The sequence below is a fragment of the Equus quagga genome, chromosome 9, assembly GCF_021613505.1.
Source record: "Equus quagga isolate Etosha38 chromosome 9, UCLA_HA_Equagga_1.0, whole genome shotgun sequence".
In the NCBI taxonomy this organism is placed as follows: Eukaryota; Metazoa; Chordata; class Mammalia; order Perissodactyla; family Equidae; genus Equus; species Equus quagga.
Genome location: NC_060275.1, coordinates 60,961,316 through 60,989,078, shown reverse-complemented (window position 1 = coordinate 60,989,078; position 27,763 = coordinate 60,961,316). Strand labels below are relative to the sequence as shown.

General features: G+C 39.1%; 1 protein-coding gene across 8 annotated transcripts in view; it reads left to right on the top strand.

Moving 5' to 3' along the window:
- Positions 1-27,763, top strand: part of PTPRM (protein tyrosine phosphatase receptor type M) — a 773,187-nt gene that overhangs the window by 354,857 nt on the left and 390,567 nt on the right. For all 8 annotated transcript variants that reach the window (XM_046671284.1, XM_046671289.1, XM_046671288.1 and 5 more), the window contains exons 6-7: positions 8,030-8,204; positions 15,156-15,449. In XM_046671284.1, coding sequence (XP_046527240.1) covers positions 8,030-8,204; positions 15,156-15,449 — 469 coding nt within the window. The remainder of the gene's footprint in view (positions 1-8,029; positions 8,205-15,155; positions 15,450-27,763) is intronic.

The window sequence follows — 27,763 nt, the reverse complement described above, 5'->3', positions numbered from 1 at the left end:
GCTCTTCACTTAAATTATCTTAAGCACACTTAATCTTACTTAGTTTGCTCTGTATATTCCATTTTTAGAAATATCCACTTAGGGATATTAAAGATGTGAATTTCAAGGAATACCCTGTCCTGTGGGAAGAGGTCTGTGTAGACTGCATGTCAGAATATTGTAAGGAACTTATCATTCTTTAAAATATTAAAAATGGGATTCATTTCCATTTTAAGTGCTATCTAGTAAGAGAATAACTGAATTTATACTGTAGGAGCCATACAGTACCACAAAAGTAAATAGAAATATTCTTTTTAATATTTGATCTTTTAGCCAAGATAAGCTGACTTTTTTTTCTAATGTATACTGTTTGGGAAGTATTAGTAAGAAAAGGTCAGTGATTTAGGCCAATTCTCTGTCTTGTTTGATCTGTTTGTAATATTTGAAAGGAGTTGGAAAACAACTTGATTTTAGGAGCCATCTGAACTCTCATTAAAAAGCAGTTCTTGTAAATAGATACTAGCTCTCTATAGAGCCTCTTATGTTATTCATCAAAAAAAACTTAAAATTTTTTATTCCCTTTGACCTAATAATTTTAGGAAATAGGGATTGTCCTAATCTCATTTATAATAGTGAAAAATAAAATTACTTAAATGTATAACATTAGGGAAATATTTACATAAATATGCTACAGCCATAAAGTGGGAAGCCTTAAAAAGCATGTTTTTGAAATTATCTAATGTTATGAAAAATTCTTCAGGTATCACAGGAAGTTTAAACAAAGAGATAAAACCTTATCTGTATTTTGGACCACTATTTCAAATTTTATTTAAATTAAAATAACGTGCAACAGAAAAAGTTAACTATCCTAAGTTAAGTTAAAGAAAAAGTTAAAATATCCTAAACTATTTATGATATTTCTCTAAGCGATGGGATTATGTGTTATGTTTGTGTGTGTGTGAGGAAGATTTGCCCTGAGCTAACATCTGTTGTCAGTCTTCCTCTTTTTGCTTGAGGAAGATTGTTGCTGAGCTAACTTCTGTGCCAGTCTTCCTCTACTTTATGTGGGATGCCGCGACAGCATGGTTTAACCAGCAGTGCTAGGTCTGCACCCAGGATCCGAACCTGCGAAACCCTGGCCGCCGAAGCAGAGCACGGGAACCCAACCGACACGCCACCAGGCCTGCCCCACACATTATGTGTTTTAAATGTCTTTATTTTTTATTTCCTGTATTTAAAAAATGTTTCTGTAGTGAACATTTGAGTTTAAAAATCTTGAAAAATCATTTCTTTTTGTCGTCCTTGAGTATATTTTGTTTATACAGGTGTATCTGGCATCTTGTAGACATCTACAATGCTGTGCCATCTGGATTCTGCATTCACCCCATCTTACCTGGCTGAAGAAAGCCTTTCTTGCTTTCCTCTTCTGTCCCTGCTTGGCCATATCACGTCTGCTTTGTATCTCTCATTCCATTCTCCATTTAACTCACCAAGCACATTTTACCTATTCTTTGCAAATATTTTTAACCTACACTAGAGGTTATTCTAAAGCAGTCTTCAAATGTAGGTGCAAAAGCTGGAGTTTATGCTGTTGAACTGCAGTAGATAGTGATGGCTTAATATACATAACATGAAGTTTACCATTTTGACTGTTTTTAAGTGTATAATTCAGTGGCATTAAGTACATTCACAATGTTGTGTAACCATTACCGCTATTGATTTCCAAAACTTTTCCATCACCTAAAACAAAAACCATTAAGAAATAACTCCTGTCCCCCTCTCTCCACAGCTCCTCATAACCTCCATTCTACTTTCTGTCCCTATGAATTTGCTGATTCTAGATACCTCTTATAAGTGGAATCATACCACTTTTGTCTTTTTGTGATTGGTTTATTGCACTTAATGTAACATTGTCAAGGTTCATCCATGTTGTAGCATGTGTGAGAATTTTCTTTCTTTTTAGGGCTAAATAATGTTTCATTGCATGGATAGAGCACATACTGTTCATCCATTCATCCATCAGTGGATACTTGGGTTGTTGTCCATCTTTTGGCTATTGTGAATGATGCTGCTGTGAACATTGGCATGTAAATCTCTATTTGAGTCCCTGTTTTCAATTCTTTTAGGTTATATCTAGGAGTAGAATTACTGAATAATATGATAATTCTATGTTTAACTTTCTGAGGAGTTGCCAAACTGTTTTCCACAGTGATTGCATAATTTTATATCCCCACCAGCAATGTACAAGTGTTCTAGTTTCCCTACAGCCTTGAAAACCCTTGCTATTTTTCCTTCTTTTTTATGGATAATAGCCATCCTACTGGATATGAAGTGGTATCTCCTTGTGGTTTTGATTTGCATTTCTCTATTGACTAATGATGTTGAGCATCTTTTTGTTTGCTTATTGGCCATTTGTATATGTTCTTTGAGGGAAGTGTCTGCTTAAGTCCTTTGCCCATTTTTAAATTGGATTGTTTTGTTGTTGTTGTTATTGTTGTTGAGTTGTAGAACTTCTTTATGTATTCAGGATATTAATCCCATATCAGATATATGATTTGTGAATATTTTCTCCCATACTGTTGGTTGTCTTTTCACTCTCTTAATAGTGTCCTTTGATGCACAAAAGTTTTTAATTTTGATGAAGTCTTATCAATTTTTTCTTTGGTTGCCTATTATTTTGGCATTATACTTAAGAAATCACTTCCAATTTCAAGGTTATGAAGATGTCCCCCTATGTTTTCTTCTAAGAGATTTATAGTTTTACCTCTTGATTTTAGGTATTTGATCCATTTTGAGTTAACTTTTGTATATGGTGAAAGATAAGGGTGCAACTTCCTTTTTTTTGCATGTGGATATCAGTGTACCATTTGTTAAAAAGACTATTATTTTCCCATTATCAAAATTCCACTGAACATATATATGAGGGTTTATTTCTGGGATCTCCATTATATAACATTGGTCTGTGTCTGTCCTTATGGTAGTACTACTCTGTACTTTTTTATGCTTTTTTTTTAATTGAGGTAATATTGATTTACAACATTGTATAAATTTCAGGTGTATATCATTATATTTCACCTTTTGTACAGACTACATCGTGTTCCCCACTAAGAGTCTAACTGCCATCTATCACCAAACAAATGTGCCTCATTACCCCTCCCCCCACCCTCCTCTGGTAACTACGTATGGAAATTCTTCAAAAAATTAGAAATAGAGCTACCATATGATCCAGCTATTCCACTTCTGGGTATTTATCCAAAGGACACAGAAACACTAATTCAAAAAAGATAACCGTATCCATATGTTCGATGCAGCGCACTGTACTTTTGGATTACTGTAGCTTTATAGTACGTTTTGAAGTTGAGAAATGTGAGTCTTCTGACTTTGTTCTTTTGTTTTGGCTACGGTAATGGCTTTTGAATAGAACTATTGCTAGTCCATAAGACCTAAACCAACCTTAAAAATTTGCTGTATAGCCCCAACAAATCAGAATGTGTGACTACTGTGCATCTTTGAAAAGCCACATGCTTGCTCATTATCTTGATGGTCATTGTATTAGTGTCCTATTGCTGCTATAACAAATAATCACAAACTTAGTGGCTTTATTATCTTATAGTTCTGGAGGTCAGAAGTCCTAAAATAAGGTGGTGGCAGGGCTGGTTCCTTCTGGAAGCTGTAGGGGAGAATCTGTTCCTTGCCTTTATAGCTTCTAGAGATCTCCTTTATTTCTTGGCTCCTACTCCCTTCCTCCATATTCAAAGCACATCACTCTAATTCTGCTTCTGTGGTCACATCTTCTTCTGCATTTGACCCCCCTACCTTTTGCCTACCTTGTGATTACACTGGGCCCACCCAGATAATCTAGCGTAATCTTCCCATCTCCAGATCCTTATTTTAATTATACCTGAAAACTCTCTTTTGTATAGGAAGGAACATTTTCACAGGTTCTGGAGACTAGGGAGTAGACATTTTGGGGGGCCATTATTCTGCCTACCACAGTGGTGATGGGTATGCACTGTTGCTGATGAGGAACACACAGAAACTCTAAAATTTCCTTTTATTTTCCCTATTGGTCTCTCTTGTAAATAAAGATTAATTGTCCAGTTTTAGGGTCTGGAATATAAATCTGTTAATTTAACAACCTCACTTTTCTGTTCTACCTATGGAACATTTTTTCCACTGAGGCTATGATTCCTAGAGTCATCAAATATTTATTGAGTTTTATTTCTTCTGCACCCATGTATACAAAATGAATGAGATATGTTTCTTCACCCTGAGGACCTTTTAGTCTGCAGAAGAGAAAGATGTTACTGTAGTATAACACACTTTTTGTTGATTTTATTTCTTAAATGTATTTAGAATCCTTCCCTTCCTATCTTTCATTCCTTTTTTTTGTCATTTGCTACTATGATTTCTGAAAAAAATATAGCCAGTTTAGCTTAACATCATTGGGTTCCCACACTCTTTCCTTCAGTCCATTATTGTACCTGTAGTTGTGTTCATGTCACTCTTTTGCCTAGAATCCTTCCATTCGTGGCATCAGGAAAAACTATAATGTCCTATTCCCTGGTGTGGTCTATCCTGTGCTTATCTTTCTAGCCTCATCACCTGCTGTTGCTAGAAGCACTTCTGTCCTAGCTGTACAGAATACATTCTTCTTCCCCTGCAGCTCCGTGCGCTCTTGGCTCTTAACTTTTGCAGAGCTCTTCTCACTCACTGGACTCCATTCCTCCTCCTTCACTCCTGTATAGGAGGAAGAAAGAAAGAAGGAGAAACTCGTATCATCCTCAAGCCTGACCTCAAGTCATGCTTTCTAGAAAGCCAACCCTCACACCTCTCTCCAGTGTTCACTGTATTAGGCAATTCATTGCTCTGTACTATAATCATTGCCTTCTTTTTCTGTTTTTCTAACCAGACTACAAATTCAGTTAGGTAAGGGATTGTTCTTTTAACTCCATACTCCCCGTATATGATGGGGCGCCCGCCTCATTAAAGATTTCTACTAAGTATTAGTTGAGTGAATGCTTAGATCCATGCACAGACAAATGATTAAATACAAAATGGCCTGCAGATTTGAACAATATTTATGATTTGGTGTCATTCCTAAGCTAAAATGATTGCTAGTTAGCACTAGGTTTCTTCTTCCTGCCTACCATTTCTCTTGAAGAAGCTGAATCTAACTTTCTGTGTGATTAAATACATGGGATTAAGAAGAAAGACCCATTCCTAAGAGTTCCTGTGACTCATTAGAGTTGTTTGTTTGAAGCTGTTTATTTTAAAGGATAAATCTGTGGCCTGAAGACAACTGTGAACTGATACTCCTCTCAGCATATGTAAGAATCCAGAAAGGAGGTTTGTTTTAAACTTGCGTGTCCTCAGTACAGCCTTGAACAGTTGTGAAGGAACAATAATTGCATACTTTAAAATTCTTTTGGATAAACATTCTTTTGAGATAGGCTTATTCTATTAGGAAAAATATTACAGGATTACTAGAAAAGTATATTCTTACATGATTCATGCCACAAGTAAATAAATAAATAAGTAGATAGCCCTTTTGTTGTTGGTAAACAAAACAAATACTATGGATATGAAATCTACCTTTAGGGGTTAATTTTTTTTTTCAAAACTAGAGATGAGATTTTTTCTTTAGTTTGAAAAAAGACAAACTTAATTTTATAGAGTAGTAGGTCTAATGTTACTCCTGGTGGTAGAATTGACGATTTAGTTATTTCGGGAGAGAATGGGAGACTGAGTGCATGGAATACAGAGAGGAATGCTATCTCCTGTTGTAGTAATTAATAACGCTAGATTGACTTTGTTTTGTTTTTCTAGCTTCTTGGTGCCCTCTGTCAAACCAAATTTAGGGGATTTAGTTAAAAATAAAAGACACAATAAGACATATAAGATATATATGGAACTTCATATTCTTATTTATGACTTTTAGAGCTATTAACAAGGTTGTTTTGACAGATAATACTACAGATGATATTGGTGGAACTCTTTTTCCCCACCCCTGATATTTCCTTCCCTGTGGCAGGGAGTGTACTAGTGTAGCACTCCTGATGCCTTTTCTCGGCCCAAGTGGGAGCTGCCTGGGAAGGAGACTGTGAGTGTGCACAGCCCCACCACTTCTGCGGGAGATAACTCCCTCTAGGAGCTCTGTTCCTCCATCCTTTGAGTTTCACAGCACCACCCAACATATGGGAGGCCTTGTGGTTTTCTGTGCGGCCTGTGGCTGGGTAGGTGAGCCTGTTTAATTCGTGCTTCAGTGTTAGCAGCCCCATTGTTTCTGCACATCAGCCGTATTCTTCAGAATCAGGTTCATCAGTAATGAAGGTGGCATTTTGACAGCCTATCTGCCTTTCTCCTTGAACTCATCGTTCAGTTGGTCCAGAATTCGGATGGGGAGCTGTGGTGCCAGGCAGTATGCCAGTGTCCTTGCAGATAGCCGTGAATTCTCACAGCTACCCTGAAAGTGAGTTGTATCCTCTCCTCATTACAGAGGAGGAGAGGGAGGCTCTGGGAGGGTAAGTCACTGCAGTTAGGTTGGGCACCCTGGTCAGTCTAACTCCCAGACTCGGCCATTAGGACATAGCGCCAAAGAAAATACCACAGATAAAAGCTTCCAAAAGCCTGCGTAACATAAATCGCCAAGTAATACAGATGAGTTTTACTATTTTTAGCCTAACATTTTCATCCTGTAAACACATACATTTTAATATAGCCTGCAAGTCCCTGAATACACAGGTGCTTGCCCGCCTCCTCAGTCCCACTGGCTGCCTTAATTCCATCCTAAGCTTTCAGCTCTTTCCAACCCTCTCTGGCTTCCTCTACCTTTTCCTGGGACTTCAGTGATGCTTTCTCTCCCTCCCTCCCCCTGTGCCTGGTTAGCTCCCACTTACCCTTCAGATCTCAGCTCCGATGTCGCTTCCTCAAACTGGCCTCCCTTGGCCGCCATATCTAAAGATGGTCCGCATGGTGATTTCTGCCAGCCGCCTGCTCTGTCCTTTACCACCCTGGGCATCTTTGTGACTGTGTGCTTATTTCAAGCCTAGACTTCCCACTAACTGAAGTGCCGTGAGCACAGCAACCACTCTTTTGTTCACGACTCTGAGCCTAGTGTCTCAACACAGTGATAGCATGTGGTTGGCACCCCAGAGTGGTAGCTGGGTGAATAAATGGACATAGTGTTTGGCGCTGTGCGTTAACCTTAGGGTCTGTGCCCATTGTTTGCTACTTAATAGTTGCAAATAACATGTTAAAGAGAGCCTCTTTCCTGATCCTTGTGAAAAAATATATGGAACTGAAGTCTGTAGCCTTCTTTTGAGACTTTAAACTACAAGAAACATATGATGCATTTCCAAGTAGGTGTAACTAAAGACTATGAGTGTGTCAGGGATAGTGTAAGACAAAGTGCCCCAGTGATGGAACCTGCTGTATGGCATCCTGGGTCTGTAGGATGTGGAGAAGATTTTCTCTTGTAGCATTTCAGTATCAGGTCATGTTAAGCATCTACTGCTTGGGTTTTGTTTGTCCAGGGAGAGTGTCATGACGCTTTGACTAGTCCTTCAGCCCTGTTCCATAGGGAATATGCTAATGCCTACTTAGGTTTTTAATGTAATTCTTGATAAATTGTTTGTTTGTTCATACATAAAATGAGCTCAGTAATAAGGTAGTGTGTGAATTAATTTTTTTTCCCAGCCAAGCATAAAAACAAAGATAAAGTGTTATGAAAAGATCAAATGTTAATAGTTCTTGAGCAAAACAAGGAATTTTTCCATATGCTTTTTGTCTTCTCTTCTTGAGTCAATTTAACATAATTAATATCTTGAAGGGGCAAAACAAGACATTTCTGCACACTTAATTTTGCGTCTTTCAATCTTGAAAGTGTTGAATGTGGCAGCATTTCAGTTTCCTACCCTGTGGGTAATAAACGACTAAACCAAGATCTGGATGGAAGAAACATCGATATAACATGCCATCAGGTGTCTTACTGTTGTGATATGACAGCTGATGTTGTTTCCCCTTGTCCTCCCTACCCTCATTTCCACAGGGCATTGACGTCCGAGATGCTCCTCTGAAGGAAATCAAGGTGACTAATTCCCGGCGATTCATAGCTTCATTTAATGTCGTGAACACAACAAAACGAGATGCGGGAAAGTACCGCTGCATGATTCGAACCGAAGGAGGTGTTGGAGTATCAAACTATGCAGAACTGGTAGTTAAAGGTATTTAATGTATTTTTATACCCCAAAACAGTCTATTAAAATAGACATGTTAAATGGTTGTGAGTCATTATTTGTTTAAAGCTCAAACTTATCCTTGTCTGTTTCTGAACAGTGGTTTGGCAACAGGCTATGTTGATGGATTGCATTTTAAGTTCAAATTCTGCATGTGAGCAATATTTTTGAAACAATCTATTTATTTATGTTGGTTTAGTTGCATGCAAAACAATGAATGTACTCTTGGCAAGTTCTCCTGACAACTCTGTATACAAAGATTACAACCTGTAAATTTTTTTAAGGAATGAAAAATTTTAATGATAAGAAATCCCTTAAAATGCAAATATTCATCAGCCAGGGTGTTTATGATAGCAGGGTGGTTAATAACATGAAGCAGTGTCAGTATAAAAATGCTCAGTCATATCACACAAGCCATATTGATAACACTGAGTTAACATTCATAATGCTGCAGTTAGGTCTATTACTATATTTTGCTTGACTGAAAGATTGAGTCATTATATTCAGGAAGGCGGAGGAGGAGGAAGAAAAGGCAGGGGAAATAAGTTTCTTTTGGCTGGTGTAATTTTTATTTTTTTGTAGGCTGCAGAGTTTAGGTCGCAGACAGAATAATTGGACTTTTAGATATACCATAAGGCATTTTTAGACAACTCGTGACAGGCAATTGCTGTTTCATCCTAGGAGAATAGAATGATGGCTACTTTTTAAATATTTTCCCCGGATTTGTTAAATATGGAGCGTCACATTGATCTCTTTGGGAGCTGCTATTCTTTTTGTCAGCAGCTTTCTGTATGCAGGTAGTTTGAAAGACTGCAGGGTTCAAAGCCCAGAACTAGCTATGTGGGCATGGGCCAGTGGCTTACTCCCTCTGTGCTTCTGTTTCCTCATGTATAAAATAGACACTGGGGCCGGCCTGGTGGTGTAGCAGTTAAGTTTGCAAGCTCCACTTCTGGGGCTGGGGGCAGGAGCAGGGGTGGGGGCGGGCGGGGGGGTTCCCCAATTTTGATCCTAGGCACGGACCTGCACACTGCTTGTCAAGCCATGCTGTGGCAGGTGTCTCACATATAAGTAGAGGAAGATAGGCATGGGTGTTAGCTCAGGGCCATTGTTCCTCAGCAAAACAAGCAGAATTGGCAGTGGATGTTAGCTCAGGGCTAATCTGCCTCCAGGAAAAAAAAAAAAAAAGATGTAATAATGTTGCCTACCCTATAGGGCTATCAGGAGGATCAACTGCAAACAGTATATGAATGGTACTTCGAACAGTGTACACAGTAAGCAGCCAGCACCTCTTCAGGCCATGTTGGGAGGAGGAGGGGGATGAGGTAATTCTACATTAGTGGGCTTCATTTACGAATGCATGTCAGTACTACCTTTCCAAATTTTAAAACATATAAATGCCTGCCCACCCATTCTCCCCTCCCCCTGCCATACCCATGTTGAATCAGAATCCTGGGGGCCATAGCCTTTATTACAAAACCTATTTTTGGCACATGCTTCCGTTGTGAGTCACTGCTGCTAGTCCTGTCACCTGTGGCTCATGAGAGGACAGGTCTGCTGGTGAGCCTACCCCGGGCAGCGTCCACCTACTGCAGTGACTACCGGCCTGTGTAAGGAAGCGCACTTCAGAGTATCAACTTGAGTGAGATATTTTGCCACGCAGATTCTTATGAATTTTGGTTTGTAGTGAAACTTTAACTAGCCTTCCTGGCTAGTATTTGAGTTTGAGTTTAATATTTATAAGAAAACTGAAACTCTTCATAGTTATGCACACCTTACTCTGCAGAAGGCCCTCTGGGAAGTGAGGAGTCAGAATGCAGAAAATGGGCACCATTTACCAACAAATCCACTAGAGCATCTGCCTCAGTGTTCCTAGGGCTGAGTTCTTTATCATTATGGTTACAACTTAACTTTTGGGGGGGTGAGGGTTGGATTTTTTTTTTCAAGAAGATTAGCCCTGAGCTAACATCCGCTGCCAATCCTCCTCTTTCTGCTGAGGAAGACTGGCCCTGAGCTAACATCCGATCCCATTTTCCTCTACTCTATATGTGGGACACCTGCCACAGCATGGCTTGATAAGTGGTGCATAGGTCGGCACCCGGGATCCAAACTGGTGAACTCCAGGCCACCGAAGTGGAACATGTGAACTTAACTGCTGTGCCACTGGGCAGGCTCTGGGATTTTTTTTACTGACATCATAATAGTTTATAACATTGTAAAATTTCAGTTGTACATCATTATTACTCAGTCACCATATATATATATGTGCCCCTTTATCCCTTATGCCCACCTCCCCTTTTCCCCACTGGTAACCACTAATCTGTTCTTTTTTTCCATGTGTTTGTTTATCTTCCACATATGGGTGAAGTTATATGGTGTTTGTCTTTCTCTGTCTCGCTTATTTCACTTAATATGATACCCTCAAGGTCCATCCATGTTGTTGCAAATGGGACAATTTTGTCTTTTTTTGTGGCTGAGTAGTATTCCATTGTGTACGTATACCACGTCTTCTTTATCCACTTATGGGCGCTTAGGTTGCTTCCACATCTTGGCTATTGTGAATAATGCTGCAGTGAACATAGGGATGCATAAGTCTCTTTGTATTGTTGATTTCAAGTTCTGTGGATAAATATCCAGTAGTGGGATAGCTGGGTCATATCCTATTTCTCTTTTTAGTTTTTTGAGGAATCTCCATACTGTTTTCCATAGTGACTTCACCAGTTTGCATTCCCGCCAGTAGTGTATGAGAGTTCCCTTTTCTCTACATCCTCTCCAACATTTGTTATTTTTTGTCTTGGTAATTATAGCCTTTCTTACAGATGTAAGGTGGTATCTCATTGTAGTTTTGATTTACATTTCCTTAATAATTAGTAATGTTGAACATCTTTTCATGTGCCTATTGGCTATCTGTATATCTTCTTTGGAAAAATGTCTGTTCATTTCCTCTGCCCATTTTTTGATTGGGTTGTTTTTTATTTTGTTGTTAAGTTGTATGAGTTCCTTATATACTTTAGAGATTACCTCCTTTTTGGATATATGATTGGCAAATATTTTCTCCCAGTTTGTGGGATGTTTTTCGTTTTGATCCTAGTTTCCTTAGCCTGGCAGAACCTCTTTAGTCTGATGAAGTCCTGTTTGTTTATTTTTTCTTTTGTTTCCCTTGCCTGAGTAGACATGGTATTCAAAAATATGCTTCTAAGACCAATTTCAAAGAGTGTACTGCCTGTATTTCCTTCTAGGAGTTTTATGGTTTCATGTCTTACCTTCAAGTCTTTAATCTATTTTGAGTCTATTTTTGTGTATGGTGTAAGATAATGGTCTACTTTCATTCTTTTTCATGTGGCTGTCCAGTTTTCCCAGCACCATTTATTAAAGAGACTTTCTTTTCTCCATCGTATGTTCATGGCTCTTTTGTTGAAGCTGTCCATACATAAGAGCTTTTATTTCGGGGTTTTCAATTATGTTCCATTGATCAGTGTGTCTCTTTTTGTACCTGTACCATGCTGGTTTGATTACTGTAGCTTTGTAGTACATTTTGAAGTCTGGGATTGTGATGCCTCCAACTTTGTTCTTTTTTCTCAGGATTGCTTTAGCTATTCGGGATCTTTTGTTGTTCCGTATGAATTTTAGGATTCTTTGTTCTATTTCTGTGAAGAATGGGTTATGACTTAGTTTTCATCTTGGTTCAGTTCTTTGTGATTGTGTTCTGTCTTCTGATTTATCATTGCTACAGTGCTTCATCATGACCTGCTGGTGCCCGTGTTCTTGAGGCATTCTGCTCCATGAACAGCAGGATGCAAATCCTAGTAACTTCTCTAAAAATCGCCTCTGTGGAAAAATCTGTTTGTTGGGAGCTATAAGTAAATCAGAAATTTCTAGCCTTCCAGAACAAGCATGAACACAAAGAATGAATGGATTTTTATTCACGTTTATGCAGCACGTTTCCCTGTCTCATGAGAGTGTAGAGATAGCTTGGCTCATGGTGATAAAAATGTCCAGGCACCTCTTTCCATCCCTGTACACTGCCAAAGCCAGTGACAACTGGCTTGCACTTATGGCTCAGATTGGAAATTTGAATTTTCTTCCATTTAGAATTTTATAGCCATATTTTTCATATGTTTCATTTTTAAAGGTAACATGCTAGTAGAATCTAGCATGTTATCTTTAATGAAGTACTACCTTAAGATAATTACTTTAAAATATACAATGACATTTTTTTAGCCACCTGTATATAATTTAATACTTTTTACATACATGTAATATTTGGAGTGCAAATTTTTTAAAAATGGGAAAAACTGAAGTCCATAGAGTTTGTAACTTTCACAAGGTCACACAATGACTTGGTGCCAGCCCCCAAATGAAGCCCAAGTCATGTTTTAACCATCACTCTGTTCTTATTCATGTCTACTACTGCTTTTGGTAATCAAGGACATAAAAATATTTCATATAAACTCCACAGTGCATGTATGTATGCATATGTATCAATAACATTTAATTATATGAGATATATATTAGACATTCATATATATGTATCAATTAGATGTAGTGTATGTATCTCTATGTATATAAATTTCATCATTGCTGGCTTCATTTAGAATTTTATGGTGTCCTTTCACTTCTGCTTGAATTAAATTTTTTAAATTGCTTTTTATCACTTAGTATAGATTGAGTTCCTTCCTTCCTTCACTTTGGGAAAGTTTATTCAAAATTTAGATATTGAGTTGTTATAATACTGATTCTTCCAGCACCTCAAAAGTCCTTTGAATATCTGTCTCAATTATTTCCAGGTTGTAGTTGAATCTTTCATTTGATTTAACAAGTTTGGTACTTTTCTTAGGAGGGAATAAATAGAGAAAATATTCTCAGGACAAACAAACATTAAAGTCATGTCTATTTCAGGATACTAGTAACAAAGTTGTAAATGAATTGGTTTGCTCACTAAACCTTGTGGCCTTGCCCATGAGTTGTATTTTGAATGGCAGTTCAGCAACCCTTGCTAGCATTTGCAACTTCAAAGTAATTAACTACTCTTTCAGCCTGGCTGCATAAATGCCTTAGGATATCGTATAAGAGGCCCATTTCATGTCTTGGTTCAAGGAATCGATTTGCCTAATGATATAAATTGATGTTAAATCATTATGAGTTGCATCAGAACTATTTAAAGAAATGAAGAGCTACCATAAAGTTGTAGTTTATAAACAATGGGAACAATATTTTAGTAAATTTACACTAAATTTATAGTACCCCAAATATAATTCATCCTTAAGAGTCTTATTTTTACTCAGTTTATTGAGATTTCCCCAGCTATTTAAAAACGTTGGTATGACTCATCATACCTTGGATACAGAAAAGAACAAAGACATTCCATCCCAGCAACTAATGTTACTGGTTTCTTAGTTGGTCTCGGGACCCACCTGGTATCGTCTCGGGGGCCAAGGTCAGATGTAGATGCTCTGAGGTCCAGTTCAGCAGGAAACATGACTGTGATCAAGTGGCTGTGTTGCCATGGCAAGCACAGAAGCAGCAGCATGCAAGCCAGCAGATGCCAGTGATAGAACGTAGCAGACTTTATTTTCCGTGCGTTCATATGAGCTAAATGAGGAGTTAAAAACAAAACACACCCAAAAGGAACAAACTACCTGCGGAAGCATTCTTGAAAAAAAACACTAGATCTTATGTTTTTCTCAGTTGGAGATTCATTAAGATGGAAATATGTTTTTCATACAATTATTTCCTAATATCCTTTGTGGTGCCACTCACGTTGACGCTGGCATATGGAATGCCTTTATGTGATGCCTAGTGAGCCACTCAGCTAGCGCCTAACCAATGCACTGGGAATACTATTTAAAACAATGGTGTCTCTCTCTCCCTTCTCAGACAATGATCTGGAAAAAGTCAGTGTCAGGTTTTAAACAATGAGAGAGACTTTCTTGGGTTGTTAAGAATGTTTGCTGTTGATTGCTTAGAGTCTTATCAAGCTGGGCGTAGCTTGTGCTGAGCATCAGAGCTTTCTTTCCGTTCGCTGCTTTAATAAGACTCATTACTGGAAGTTCCCTGAACAGTAGCAGTGGTGGACTTTATTATCCAGACTGCTCACTTCTCCTGGAGCTGAATGAGCCCACTGTGATAGTTTTTTTGGGAAACGAGTCATCCTGGAAATGCATTTATGATGAGATAAACTATAATTTTGGCCATATTTTTAAAGTGATGATATTTTTGGAACATAAATATGAGGAAACTGAATTTAATGATATAACTAGTACCTTTGATGATTTTGAAGACATTTCCAATAACGGGGTTGACAACAGCAGAGTGCCTCCTAGAGCTTAAATACTACCACTTGAGAGAGATTTAGCAAGTTACTTTTAGTGGGGGAAAAAAAAATCTTTTGATGTTTATGTAGCTGCCAAAGAAAAATGAATTCTGTCCTCCAAGGAAATTGGGGGTATATTTACTTGAGCAAGCTTAGGTTTTTAAATGTTTATTTATTTATTTATTTTTCTTATTTTTTTGGTGAGGAAGATTAGCCCTGAGCTAACATCTGCTGCCAATCCTCCTCTTTTTGCTGAGGAAGATTGGCCCTGAGCTAGCATCTGTGCCCATCTTCCTCTCTTTTATATGTGGGACGCCTGCCTCAGCGTGGGTGGGTGGGTCCATGCTTGGGATCCGGGCTGACGAACCAGGGCCACTGAAGCAGAGTGCGCCAACCACGCCACTGGGCTGGCCCTGCAAGCTTGGGTTTTAAAGATGATTTATTTCACAAATCTGAACATTGTGAAAATCTTTATCAGTATGCTTTTTATTATTAACCTGAACAAAACCATTCTCTTCAATTCATTCCTGCAATTTTAATGTCTTCTGTGTTTTAATAATTGATGTACTTAGCTCTTCTAAACTGAAGACCAAAATGTCTGAAACATGGCTCTCTGCTTTGCCTTTCAGAACCACCTGTTCCCATTGCCCCACCTCAGCTTGCCTCTGTAGGGGCGACCTACCTGTGGATACAGCTCAACGCCAACTCCATCAATGGGGATGGGCCCATTGTCGCCCGAGAGGTAGAGTACTGCACAGCAAGTGGGAGCTGGAATGACCGGCAGCCAGTGGATTCCACGAGTTATAAAATTGGGCACCTTGACCCGGATACAGAGTATGAGATCAGTGTGCTTCTCACCAGGCCCGGGGAGGGTGGTACTGGATCTCCTGGGCCAGCTCTGAGAACAAGAACAAAGTGTGCCGGTGAGTATGGGAAACCTGGAACTAACTGTCCTGGTTCTGGGCATTGACCTGCAGCACTGGTGTCTGTCGAGTGGCCAGCAGGCTTCCCTCAGCTCTGTCAGAATCTGTACAGGCACAAAAAAATTCCCTCCACCTGTGAACAGTAGCCCTATGGACTTCGGGACCTCAAGGCTTGGTATCTCTCAGGAGACCTCCACCCCTATGTTTCCTATTCTTTTTTTTTTTTTTTTTTTTTGAGGAAGATTAGGCCTCAGCTAACATCTGCTGCCAATCCTCCTCTTTTTGCTGAGGAAGACTGGCCCTGAGCTAACATCCGTGCCCATCTTCCTCTACTTTATATGTGGGACACCTACCACAGCATGGCTTGACAAGTGGTGCCACGTCCACACCCAGGATCCCAACCAGCGAACCCCAGCCCACCGAAGCAGAATGTGCCTGCCAACTTAACCACTGCGCCACCAGGCCGACCCCTGTTTCCTATTCTTAATTTACACCTTCCATGAGTATCACATAGTTCATATTGAATTATCCCTAAGGTTGACAGGAACTGTCACTTTAATGCTGTCTGCTCATAGGTCAGATGCTCTCATCATGATCCCTTTGTTTTATCTTCACAGTTAATGTGCTTGTAGCCTGGAGGGGCTTTGGAATAATAGATTCCAGCTTAGAGATAGCTTTAGAGCTGTGTTTTTATTGATGGATATTTAATGGAGGGGCTGCTTGCCAATGACATGGGGCCCATTTGTAAAGTAAGCACAGGTGATTTGTGAGCTTCATGCAGTCTTTAAGTTTAGATTATCAAGTTCTGATCGACTGTGCTGAACTCGTTCTGCAGCTTAAGTAAAAGGAGGGTTGATGGAGAGAGAAACGTAGTCTTAGAAAAATCAAAACCTAAAGAAGGCTCCCATGAGGGCTTATAGTGTTGTTTCCACAGGGCTGCCCTTGGGTAGGAAGCAGAGAGAAATGGTATATTGGGATGCTAAAGTGTCCATTCATCATTTAAATGCACAATCCCTATATTGAACTGTGGGCTGAGGTGAGGAGGTTCCATACGTTTTTATGGACTTAATTGATTCTTCAGACAGAATTATTTAAGAAGACATTTATCAATATGTTTTTTTTTTTTAAGTTTTAAAAGTACTCAGAGCACAGTCTGACACTGTCTCATAGGAGAAATGATTAAACCGTAACAGTTGTAGCTGTTTCATTGTTTCTTCATAATTTACAGTAAACTATTTCCACAGGTTAAAAACTCATAGAAAATTTTTGGTTTTTTTAATTTTATTTATTTATTTATTTTTTTTTTTGAGGAAGATTAGCCCTGAGCTAACATCTGCTGTCAATCCTCCTCTTTTTGCTGAGGAAGACTGGCCCTGAGCTAACATCCGTGCCCATCCTCCTCTACTTTGTATGTGGGACGCCTGCCACAGCATCGCTTGCCAAGCGGTGCCATGTCTGCACCGGAGATCCGAACCGGCGAACCCCAGGCCTCCAAAGTGGAACTTGCGAACTTAACACACTGCACCACTGGGCCAGACCCTGTTTTTTTGTTTTTTTAAAAAAATTTTCATTAGAAAAGGGAACGGGCACCTTTTTTATTCAGGGGTACCTTTTTTCTGCTACTGAGTGCAATGACGGGCCTGTTTTAGCCAACGCTGGGTCTGTTTCCCAGACACCACACCCCTGTGCTCACGTTGTCCTCAGTGCGGAGTCTCTGAATAAGGACTGCTGTTCTGGGCTGGTGATGTCCACAGCCCTGGTGGGTGGTTCTAAGGAGAAACGAGTTTCATAATCCTTTCTCTTCTTCACTTCTTTAAACCATACTACCTCCACTCTCTCTTTCATTTAATAAAATTTCCCTTCCATTTTGTGAAATAACTTCTTATATTATCTTATCATGTGTTGTAATGCAAACAATAGTATGTATAATACTACATAATATTGCAGTATTGATTGACGTAGGATTATTTTTGGGTCTGTTACTTATTTTATAACTGCCTTGTGAAGTATCCAGGGCAGATACTGTGCTCCCCTGATTACAGGTGGGGAAATAGAAGCCCACGTGATCTGCCATCCTCCTCTAAGCATGCTCTGTCAGCAGTGAGTTTACTGTTATTCCTCTTCAGTGTTATTTTGAGGCATCCTGTTTTGGCCATGGCGTTACACCTCACTTGAGCAAGGAAGCTGATGATAAAGCGCCCGTTTTACTCTTACATTTGCTTGCTTCAGTCAACAGTGTTCCCAGTATGTCGCCCACTGGCATTAAACATTTTTGAAACACTTGTAGTGGGCAAATCAGTCTTGCGAAATAGAAGTCTGTTAGGTGAGAAGAGACACAGTTAGAAAGGAGAGGGAAGACGTGTTGGTTGGCTGAGGAAGTGACGTCCCATGAGACTTAACTGGATGAAGAAATATAGTTTCCCCCTTTCCTGGTTTGAGGCTTTTGAGAAAATCTGCAGATAAGCCTGGTGACTGCTGTTGGTGAGAAGTGGGAACTTGTGGGAAGCAGGACTGAGTTAAAAGAAGACAAGTGCTGTAAACTATAGACTGGAAATTTGATGGTGGTCCCAGAATGTTACTCAGAAGGTTTGTGAGCATTCAGGTTCATAAAGGGCAATTCATAGATCTCATAACCTGGGAGAGACTCCAGGCATTCCACAAAGTAGATGGAAAATGTCCTTGGCCAGGCTTAAACAGTGGATGAACCTAATAGGATCACATGTAGTGGGAATAATGCTACATTTATCCTGGGTGACTTAAAAAGCCAAGAGCACTAGTATGAAATTAAAGTAAAAATAGTTAGCAGCAGCGTATATAGAAAAAAAAAAAAAAGCTTGAGGATTTGGCTTAAATGCACACAAATCTACAATATGAATTATATTAATCAATCTGAAATGCCATTGCCTCACCCTCCTCCACCCAAAGAAAACCTCTAATATAATCCTAGATTGCATTAAGAAAGCAAAATGCCTGTGTTGAAGGAGGTGATAGTCTTAGTCTTCCTGTAATTATCGCATTTGTTTCTGGGTCCAGTGTTTTAAAAGAGGGAGCACAAAACAGACTGTGCTCAAGGGAAAGCAACTAGGCTAGGAAAGGTTCTGGAACCTTGCTTGACCATTGAGGAATGATGGAAAGAACTGAGAAAAGCACTGAGGAAGAACAGGGTTTCTGTGCAAATCTAACAAGAACTGAGGCATGAATAGTGAGTTTCCAGCGGCTGATCCGTCCAAGCAGAACTGGACTTTATGGAAGGCCTCGTCTTCAGAAGAGGTGGTGCTGGTTGCCCCTGAAGATCTCTTCAACATGAAAATCCTATGGTTCACGTGGTGTTCTCTGTCTAATGAAGTACTCCGTCATCTGTTTCACCCTGAAAGCCTTTGAGTTTCACTTTTATTTTATTCTTGTCCAAATACTCCATAATCATGCTTCTCCTCTGCAGGCCACTGGAGGTCTGTGATGATGTTTGCAAAAACTGGAGCAAAAGGGGGAAAATAGTGAGTTTTTAATCCTGCTGAATAGATTAAACTTGAGGGACTGACTCCTATTCTGAGATTTTCTGCCGGGCTTTTGTGCTAAAATAACCTTTTTTTGAAATGATAATTCTGGTGGGTATTAGAGCCAGAGTCAGCAGTGGAGAACACAGGCTGTGGGACCAGGCTGCCTGGGTTTGAGTTCTGACTCTGCCCAGAGCTGTGCATGTGAGTGTGGGTATGTTCTCTGAGCTGCTGTTGCCTTATCTAGAAAACGGGATATATCTCGTAGTGTGGCTGTGAAGCCTTAATGTGCTCTTGCATATAAGGCACCTAGAAAAGAACCTTACATACAGCAAGTAGTTGATAAAAGCTAACTGCTGGGGGCCAGTCCCATGGCCGAGTGGTTAAGTTTGTGCGCTCCGCTTCAGCAGCCCAGGGTTTCACTGGTTCAGATTCTGGGCGTGGACATGGCACCACTCGTCAGGCCATGCTGAGGTGGCATCCCACGTATCACAATAGGAAGGCCCACAACTAATAATATACAACTATGTACTGGGGGGATTTGGGAAGAAACAGCAGAAAAAAAAAAGATTGGCAACAATTGTTAGCTCAAGTGCCAATCTTTAAAAAGAAAAAAGCTAACTGCTATTAAAAATTTTTGATCTTTTAACATTTTCATTCAAAAGAATTAGATGTTGGCAACCTGATTTTATTGCCTTAGTGTTTTAGGAATATTATTTATCTGGTAAACTGAAAATCTGAGGACCACTGTAGTATATTATGGGCTCACAGAATTCCCTGCAATTGAGCGCTGCATTTATGACAGGCATCATTCTCTCATTTCTTCTGTGAAATCTGTTTCTCTTGGACAAGCTCTCTGTTTTCATTTCTGTGCTGCACCAGTGAAACCAATCCGATCGTGTTTTGGTGACACCCATGAAACTGCATTTCACTTCTTGCATTAAAATGGCCAGATCACTATTTATTGCCCATTGCTGTGCAATGGAATTGATTTTCACGTGTAGCTTGTAGACACAGTCTCATTACCTGGGCAGATCTCTTTCAGGAATTGTGTTGTAGTGTGCTTCCAGAGCTCTTCTTGTGCTTCTGCAAATTATTTTCAAATATATGCACAGGCTGTCCACATGCGACCTTGATCAAATCCCTTAGCTTCTCTGGGTCCACCTCTTCGTCTCTAAATAGCGGCAGAGACAACTGCCCAGACAATATCTGAGGTGTTTTTGAAGATCAGGTTAGATATTATCTGTCAAAGCATTTTACAGATGATAAAATGGTCTGCCTGTATGGGGTATTTAAAAAAAATGATTATAGTCAGGAGCTGTTTTCAAGATGTATACATATATCCAGTTATTTTCCAGCTCTGCAGTTCAGCTCCAGTTGGGTAACCCCAGAGAGCTGAAATTACTTCAGTATCCAGTTAAGCAAAATGCAATTTAGTTTGTGTTTTCTATTATATCTTACATTCTTATAAGTATGTGCAGCCTATATATAATAACCCATTAAGTGGTAAGTACTTGTAAAAGAGAAACAGGTGATGCTGCTAGATTAATTTTCACGGTGGACTTCTTATGTGTTTTATTTTGGGATATTACTCTTTATGTATCCTAGTTATTGTTTAACTGTGGTTAAGTGGCTAGCTAATAACTGGCCCCAGGAGCTAAAGAAGGATGATGATAAACTAATGACTTAACAATTAAGATGGGTGAGAATAAAAGAAAAATCTCAGCTGAAATGCGTTCTTTAGAATTAAGATAACTAAAAATCTTTGAAAAAAGAGATGATTGTAGCTTTTAAAAATGTGCTTATAAGATATTTATTGAGCACCCATATTTACAAAGCACCGTTCCAGGCCCTGATGGTGGAGAAACAAGGCAAGATCCTACCTTCAGGCTGATGTACTTGGGGCTAGTGGAGGGAGGAAGTGTACACGCAATAAACAAATATATATATGCATGTATAATATAAATGCTGTGAAGGAAAATAGAGAGAGAAAGAATGGAGGGGCAGGAGATTTTTTATTAGATTATTTTTTAATGTTAATTGTAAAATAACATAATACAAAATTTGCCATCTTAACCATTTCTAGGAGTACAGTTCAATAGTGTTAGGTACATTCAGCTAATCTCCAGAACTTTTTCATCTTGCAAAACTGAAACACTATACCCATTAAACAGTAACTCCCTGCTCTCCCCACTTCGCAGGCCCTGGTGTGCACCATTCTACTTTCTGTCTCTATGAATTTCACTACTCTAGGTACCTCACGTAAGAGAACTCATACAGAATTCGTCCTTTTGTGTTTGGCTTATTCCACTTTGCATAGTGTCCTCAAGTTTCACCCATTTTATAAAATATGGGATTGCACCTTTTTAATTACTCTGATAATTGTACTGTGTATACTTAGTTTATGTGATTCTTTGCAAACTAGTTTGATACTTTAAGCAGTGACTTTAGTTTTTAATTAAATTAATAATTTTCAGAGTTTAGAAATGCTTCATCTCTCTGACGTATGGCAGTCTTGCCTACTAAAGCAGGTAGTACTGCCATGTCTCCAGAGAGTCACAGTACAAGTAAATGCTATGAGTGGTGGTGTCTCCCATCAGTAGTCAGCCTCTGTTTGTCGAGAATAAAGCGTGCTATATAAGAAAGCAGAGGGTTTTCTTTATACAGTACCATTCTTTTAAACTAGTTATGGTGGGTAAATTTTTATAGCTGTTTGCATAGAAGGGTATATTTATTTTATATATGAGTTGTTGAAACCTTTTACATAACTGTAAGAGCTTCAAATATGTGTTACATTAAAATTAATTTTTGTTCTTTTTTTTTGAGGAAGATTAGCCCTGAACTAACTATTGCCAATCCCCCTCTTTTTGCTGAGGAAGACGACTGGACCTGAGCTCACATCCGTGCCCATCTTCCTCTGCTTTATATGTGGGATGCCTACCACAGCATGGTTTGCAGAGCAGTGCCATGTCTGCACTTGGGATCCGAACCGGTGAACCCCGGGCCGCCGAAGCGGAACATGGGAACTTAACCACTGCACCACCAGACTGGCCCCTAATTTTTGTTCTTAATTGCTTTGCTAACATGCAGTTATTGCTATCTTATCTGTAGTACTTTCAGTGACAGAAGATAGGGAACATACTTTTCATCTACTTCAAGTCACTTCACCTTCCAGTGCTCTTTAGTCTGTAAGAGATTGAGTTTGTGCCCAACTCGTTATGGTGTACATTTTCGTGTATCTCGTGTCCTTTGTGATGGCAGCTGAATTGTTGCACTAGAACAGATGTATTTGTGTAGCTCTCTTGCATCCTTGCCATCTGCTTTGATGGACACATGCATCCACAAACAAGGGCTCAACAGTCCTTCAGGGCAGAGGCCCAGCATCCTGGACTGGGGAACGTTCTGCTAACTACAAGGTTCAAATTCTACGTGGTCTTTTATCATATTCCCTGAGAACATCTCTTAGAAAGCTTATGTAGTCACACCCTCTGTCCTAGCAGGTCCAGTCTAAATCTGACAAGATTTAGCTTAATATTGGCTTTCTTGACCTTGAAAATAAAACAGCCAGTTATTTTACCAGCAAAACAAGTTGATTCAGGAAGAGCCAAAGAACTGCAGTTCAGGATGTCTCTGCTTTGGTTGTCCATTGGCAAATACAACAGTCAAGGAGATAAACATTATAGGGAAAAAGGAGGAAATTGGGAGAGGTCATTTTGAATGACAGTCCATTGGAGAAAAAGCAGGAGTTCAGGGTTGTGGTGGCTTCTCATTGGCTGAGTTGCTGGGGTAGTCAATTTCTGTTTGGGATGCAGTGTACATTTCTTCCTGTAATTAATAATTCTTTTTAGTTGAGGACTTCAGTTGGCGTCTGTAATTGACTATCTTTTCTGTAATTGACCTTGAGTGGTACTGTGTGGGAGCTCCCTCTTCTGGCCTCCTGACTCCATTTTAAGTGAGGGTTCTCCTGATGAATTTTCACATTTTGAAATATTAATTCCCTGTATTTGCTAAATGTGACACTGGAGTGACTCATTTTAAATACACCTGAATGAGATTCACATATGGAAAATTAGTGACGACGGGTTTCTTGACAAGGGGGCCTTACATGAAGCCTGAACTGTGGATTCCTACATTCTACTGAAGGCTGGTCTCTCTGTGTCTATTTATATATTATTCTTATTCCTTTTGTGAGAGAAAAAGAAACATTCAGATTGGAATGAGTCTGATCTGAAATTAAACTCTGCCGAAACCTCATTTGTTTTCTTCCTAAATCAAGGACATCCAGATTTGTCTTTTCTGTATAAAACTGTTGCCAGCGTTACAATACATGTTTGGACTTACACAGCTGACCCACAGGCACACAGGGGCAGGTGGGAGCTCGTCTAAGATCTGACAGTGGCTGTTTTTCAAAATGAATGCAGGTCAAAGACCTCATTGAATGGAACATAATTTATTTTTAATCTAAGTTTATTTACCAAGGAAAAATTAGAGTGTTCTAATTCTAAAATAGCTCTGCCAGAGGGCAACATGTTTTTAACACATTTCCAACACATTAAACCATTAAGAACCTTTTTTTAATTAGAAACATTAACAGGGCATAGAAAGTATCTTCCTGTTAGACTGCAGGTGTAAATACACTTGCACTGGGTAGCATAGCGTCCGGGCAGAGGACAGGAACCTAGCAGCAGCCCAGCTCCTTGTTTATTCTAGTATCTTCAGTCCCTTCACGCCCCAGAGGCTTTGCAATGCCTCAACCTAAACCCTGCTGCCTTTAAACACTGGTTCAGCACCTTCCGCGTCTGAACCCACAGGCCATGGCCGCGGGCGGACAGTGTGGAAATGCTTGAGCCATTCTGCGTGAAAAGGTTTGGAGGCTCCTCTGAAAGGATGGGACGAATGAAAGTGGTTGCCGTTAGTTATGCAGTGGCTTCAAGTGCCCCGCTAGTTCTCTGGAAGGCGTCAAGCAGGCCAGTTGGCTGTGAAAGATGAGCGTGCTCTAGGCGAAGTTTGGAAGTCTTTGTAGGCAACTTCCTGTGTAGCTTTGAATGAGATGAGCAGGTAGGGAAGATTAAGAGAAAGATCTGGGGACTGTCAGTCAGTGGCCTGTCTTCACCCGTTTGTGCCTCTGATGGACCCTTTAACATTGAAAATCACATTTTGTACATCTATGAGGGGCTTGAACAAATTTCTCGTTCTAGTGTTCCGATTCTTTCAGTCTCTGTCTGGGGGCGGTGGGGGGGTGTTGCTATCGTAGAGAAACATCATTATTTTCAGTATTAGTCCCTTATTGAGCACCAACCATAGTATGTTGACTGTGGTCCTAAAGCCATTGCTGGAGGATGCCTCTACTTCCCACAAAAGTATCTTCTAGAAAAAAGGAGACATCTACTAAATCTTCCTGGACAATTTTTGAAGAGACTCTCCATCATCTGAATCTTTCCCCATGTCTCAGATATTTAGCAAAAAAAAAAAGTATGGATAATGAAATTATTAATTTTATTAGAGTAAATAAATGCCTTAGTTCCTTATCAAATTTATGCTGCAGCAGAGTTGTATTTTATGGTCTCGATGTCAGCATTTGTAATACATGCATAACCAGAGTGTACTACACACTTACATTTTTTGATAGGACTTAGAGCATAATTAACCATTCTAAATTATCATAGAGCTTTGTAATTTTGTCACTACCTTTGTGAATATTTTGGACTTATTCAGAGGAGACAATGTCTATCGCTTAACTTCTTTCACTTTAAAGTCTGACTGACATGGTGTGGGTGCTGGTTCTGACACTAATACGTAAAAAGTATCCCAACAAATTACATAACTGTCCTGAACCTGCGTTTCCTAATAATTCTAGTTGATCTTCTACCAATACTATCACCTTCTTCATAGCTCTGCTGGAAGAATTAAATGTTCTCATGCATAAAAATGGTTAGCAGAGTACTTTTGTCGTCTGGTGTACCCTGAATTCTAAGTAGGCTTGCTAGCAAATTCTGATCACTGTACAAAATTGATGAACTTGTTACAAGTGAGGATAAGTACTAGTATGGCAAAATCTTCTAAGAGGACTTTTAAGCTGAGTGGGTTGGGTTTTGTTTGCCACACACATGTCAAGTTACAGTTTGCTTTAAGTGAAACAAATAATATGTATGTCCTCAAGCAAATATTCAAAAATGATTGCATGTTTACTGGAACCCGGGAAAATGTTGCATTTTGAGTCTTTCAAGTGTTGTCAGGATAGAAAACCACATAGTGACCCAGAGTCACTGGAGCTGGCAAAGAAAAGAGAATACATGTGAATGCTTTATCCTTGAGGAGTACTGCCTAGACACTAACCCCATACGTTTGCCCAGAACATGCGAAGCCGGACAATCACAGTGTGATCAGAGCAACAGGCAGCCCAGCAATATGACCCAGGTGTCCTGGGGGACATCTTTCCCTCTACTCATTGCCATGCAGACCTCAGGAAGGCGGAGGGCCTCTGTTGAATGAGACTGGAGATGAGGGTTCTGATGCTGTGGACCTGAGGAATTGAAGCACACAGGTAAAATCTGCTAGTTTGAGGACTGCTTTGAGACAGGCTTACTTGTATTTTGTGACCCTGACCCAAGAGTGGAAAGAAGTAGTCTCAAGACGACCTTTGTCTTTAGAACACTTTAGGAAAGTTCACTCTCACTTAACTTACTAGGTACACTCTGTGTTGGTGCCTGGAACCTCAAACTCAGCATGTCCAAAATCAATTGCGTGAATTGGGAAATAGATGGATTTTATCTTTGACCTCTTAAGTCCTGTTTGGATCTATTCATTCTTGCCTTGGCACACTCAGATTCATTCTCCTCTTATCAATCCAGCTCTCAACTTGTTTGTCCCCATTAATGTGGACAGATAGCTTAACAGGAACACATTCAGTGGCATTTAGCCTCCACTTAGAACTTGCCTGCTTTATCTGTAAGGATAATGCCACCCATGTTGTTAAAAACTAAATTAGTAAGAAGTAGAATAAATGAGAGCTAAAACTTGCACAGTAATAACAGATTATAAAAGCTTGATGATATGTCAAAATTTTGGTTTATGAGGGAACAAAGTATGTTCCTTTGTGTGATATTTTTGATAAGTTAATTTTAAGAATATAAAGAACGAGTAATTATGAGAATAAATCGCAAGTAAATAGAAAGCTTTAAAAATGAATAATGCATATAAATGAAATTAAAACTTACAAATACAAGAAATTTTATTAGGAAGTATGGTTATACCTATTTATTAAAATAAGAAAGATAATAGAACTGTTTGATAATCAAAATTGCTGACCTTCCATCTATGTTATTATCCTTGTAGAATGAGTAATACAAGGAATATAACTATCCAGGTAAAATATTTCTGTTGACCAAATAGCAATATGTCTTTCATACAGATCTAGACACATGTTTATATTTGGCATTGAAAAACCATAAATCATCTAGCAAAAATTATCATTAGAGAAGGTATAGATATTAAAATATATTTCTTTTTAAATGTTATGTATTGAAATTTCACTGATTTTTAGGTAGACTATGTTGTTAATTTGGATCATGAATTCATCATAAATAACATTTGTTAATGTTTATATCTTATTGATGATCTGTTTTAATTACTGAAGTCATAGATGCCACATAAGAAGGCAAAAACTTCAGAAGAACATGATGAAGTAGTTAATAGATTGCTTCATCTTTCTTTCAGTCCTTTTCCCAAGGATAGTACGTAGGTGTTTATTCTCCCATGTCTCTCTCTGTGCCCATTTAGACATATAAATATCTACACATATCTCATGTACAAGATCAGATCATATTGTATGTGGTGTTCTGCAACTGTATTTCACATCCGTCAGTATTTTCTGCTCATCTCTCTAGTTGCTAGAGTCTAGTGCAACATATGGAGATTTAACTCATTCTTAGTAGTAGCTGTTTATTATTCTGGAATATGGATACCCTAATAATTCAGCCCTTTTCCTTTTGATGGATAGTCAGGTTATTGCTGTTTTCTATTAAAAGGAATATTTCGATGAATATCTATCAATCTATCTCCTTAAAGTATTTTTATTTCTGTAGGTTACAGTTTTAAGCTAGAATTGGCAGGCCAGAGATAAGTGCATGTAAGATTTTAGTAGGGCCGGCGCATGGCGCAGCGGTTAAGTTCTCATGTTCTGCTTCAGCGGCCCAGGGTTCACCAGTTCCGATCCCAGATGTGGACATGGCACTGCTTGGCAAGCCATGCTGTGGCAGGTGTCCTACATATAAAGTAGAGGAAGATGGGCACGGATATTAGCTCAGGGCCAGTCTTCCTTAGCAAAAAGAGGAGGATTGGCAGCACATGTTAGCTCAGGGCTAATCTTCCTCAAAAAAAAAAAAAAAAATTCAAAAAAAAAAGATTTTAGTAGATGTTGTCAGATTGCTTTCCAGAAGTTTCTAGCGAGTTAAACTCCATCAGCAAGGTGTGAGAATGTTAGTTTCTGAACATGCTTTTGAGCACTGAATGTTTAGTGATCTTTTAGAATTTGTTGCTAGTTTGTCAGTTTGGAAATGGTATGTTACTGTTTAAATTTGCATTTCACTTTTTTTCATATGTTTATTGACTTTTTATATTTTTTTCATCATCATATTATCTATTTTTAGCCTTAGGATGCTTTCCCAATCTTTTTCTTTTCAATTTGTAGGAGTTTTTTATATAATGGGTTATTAACCGTTTGTCTGTCGTATGTTTTCTAAATATTTTTCATCATTCTACCATTTGGCTTTTGACTTTATTTGTAGTATATTTTGTTAAAGAGAAATGTTTACATATTAT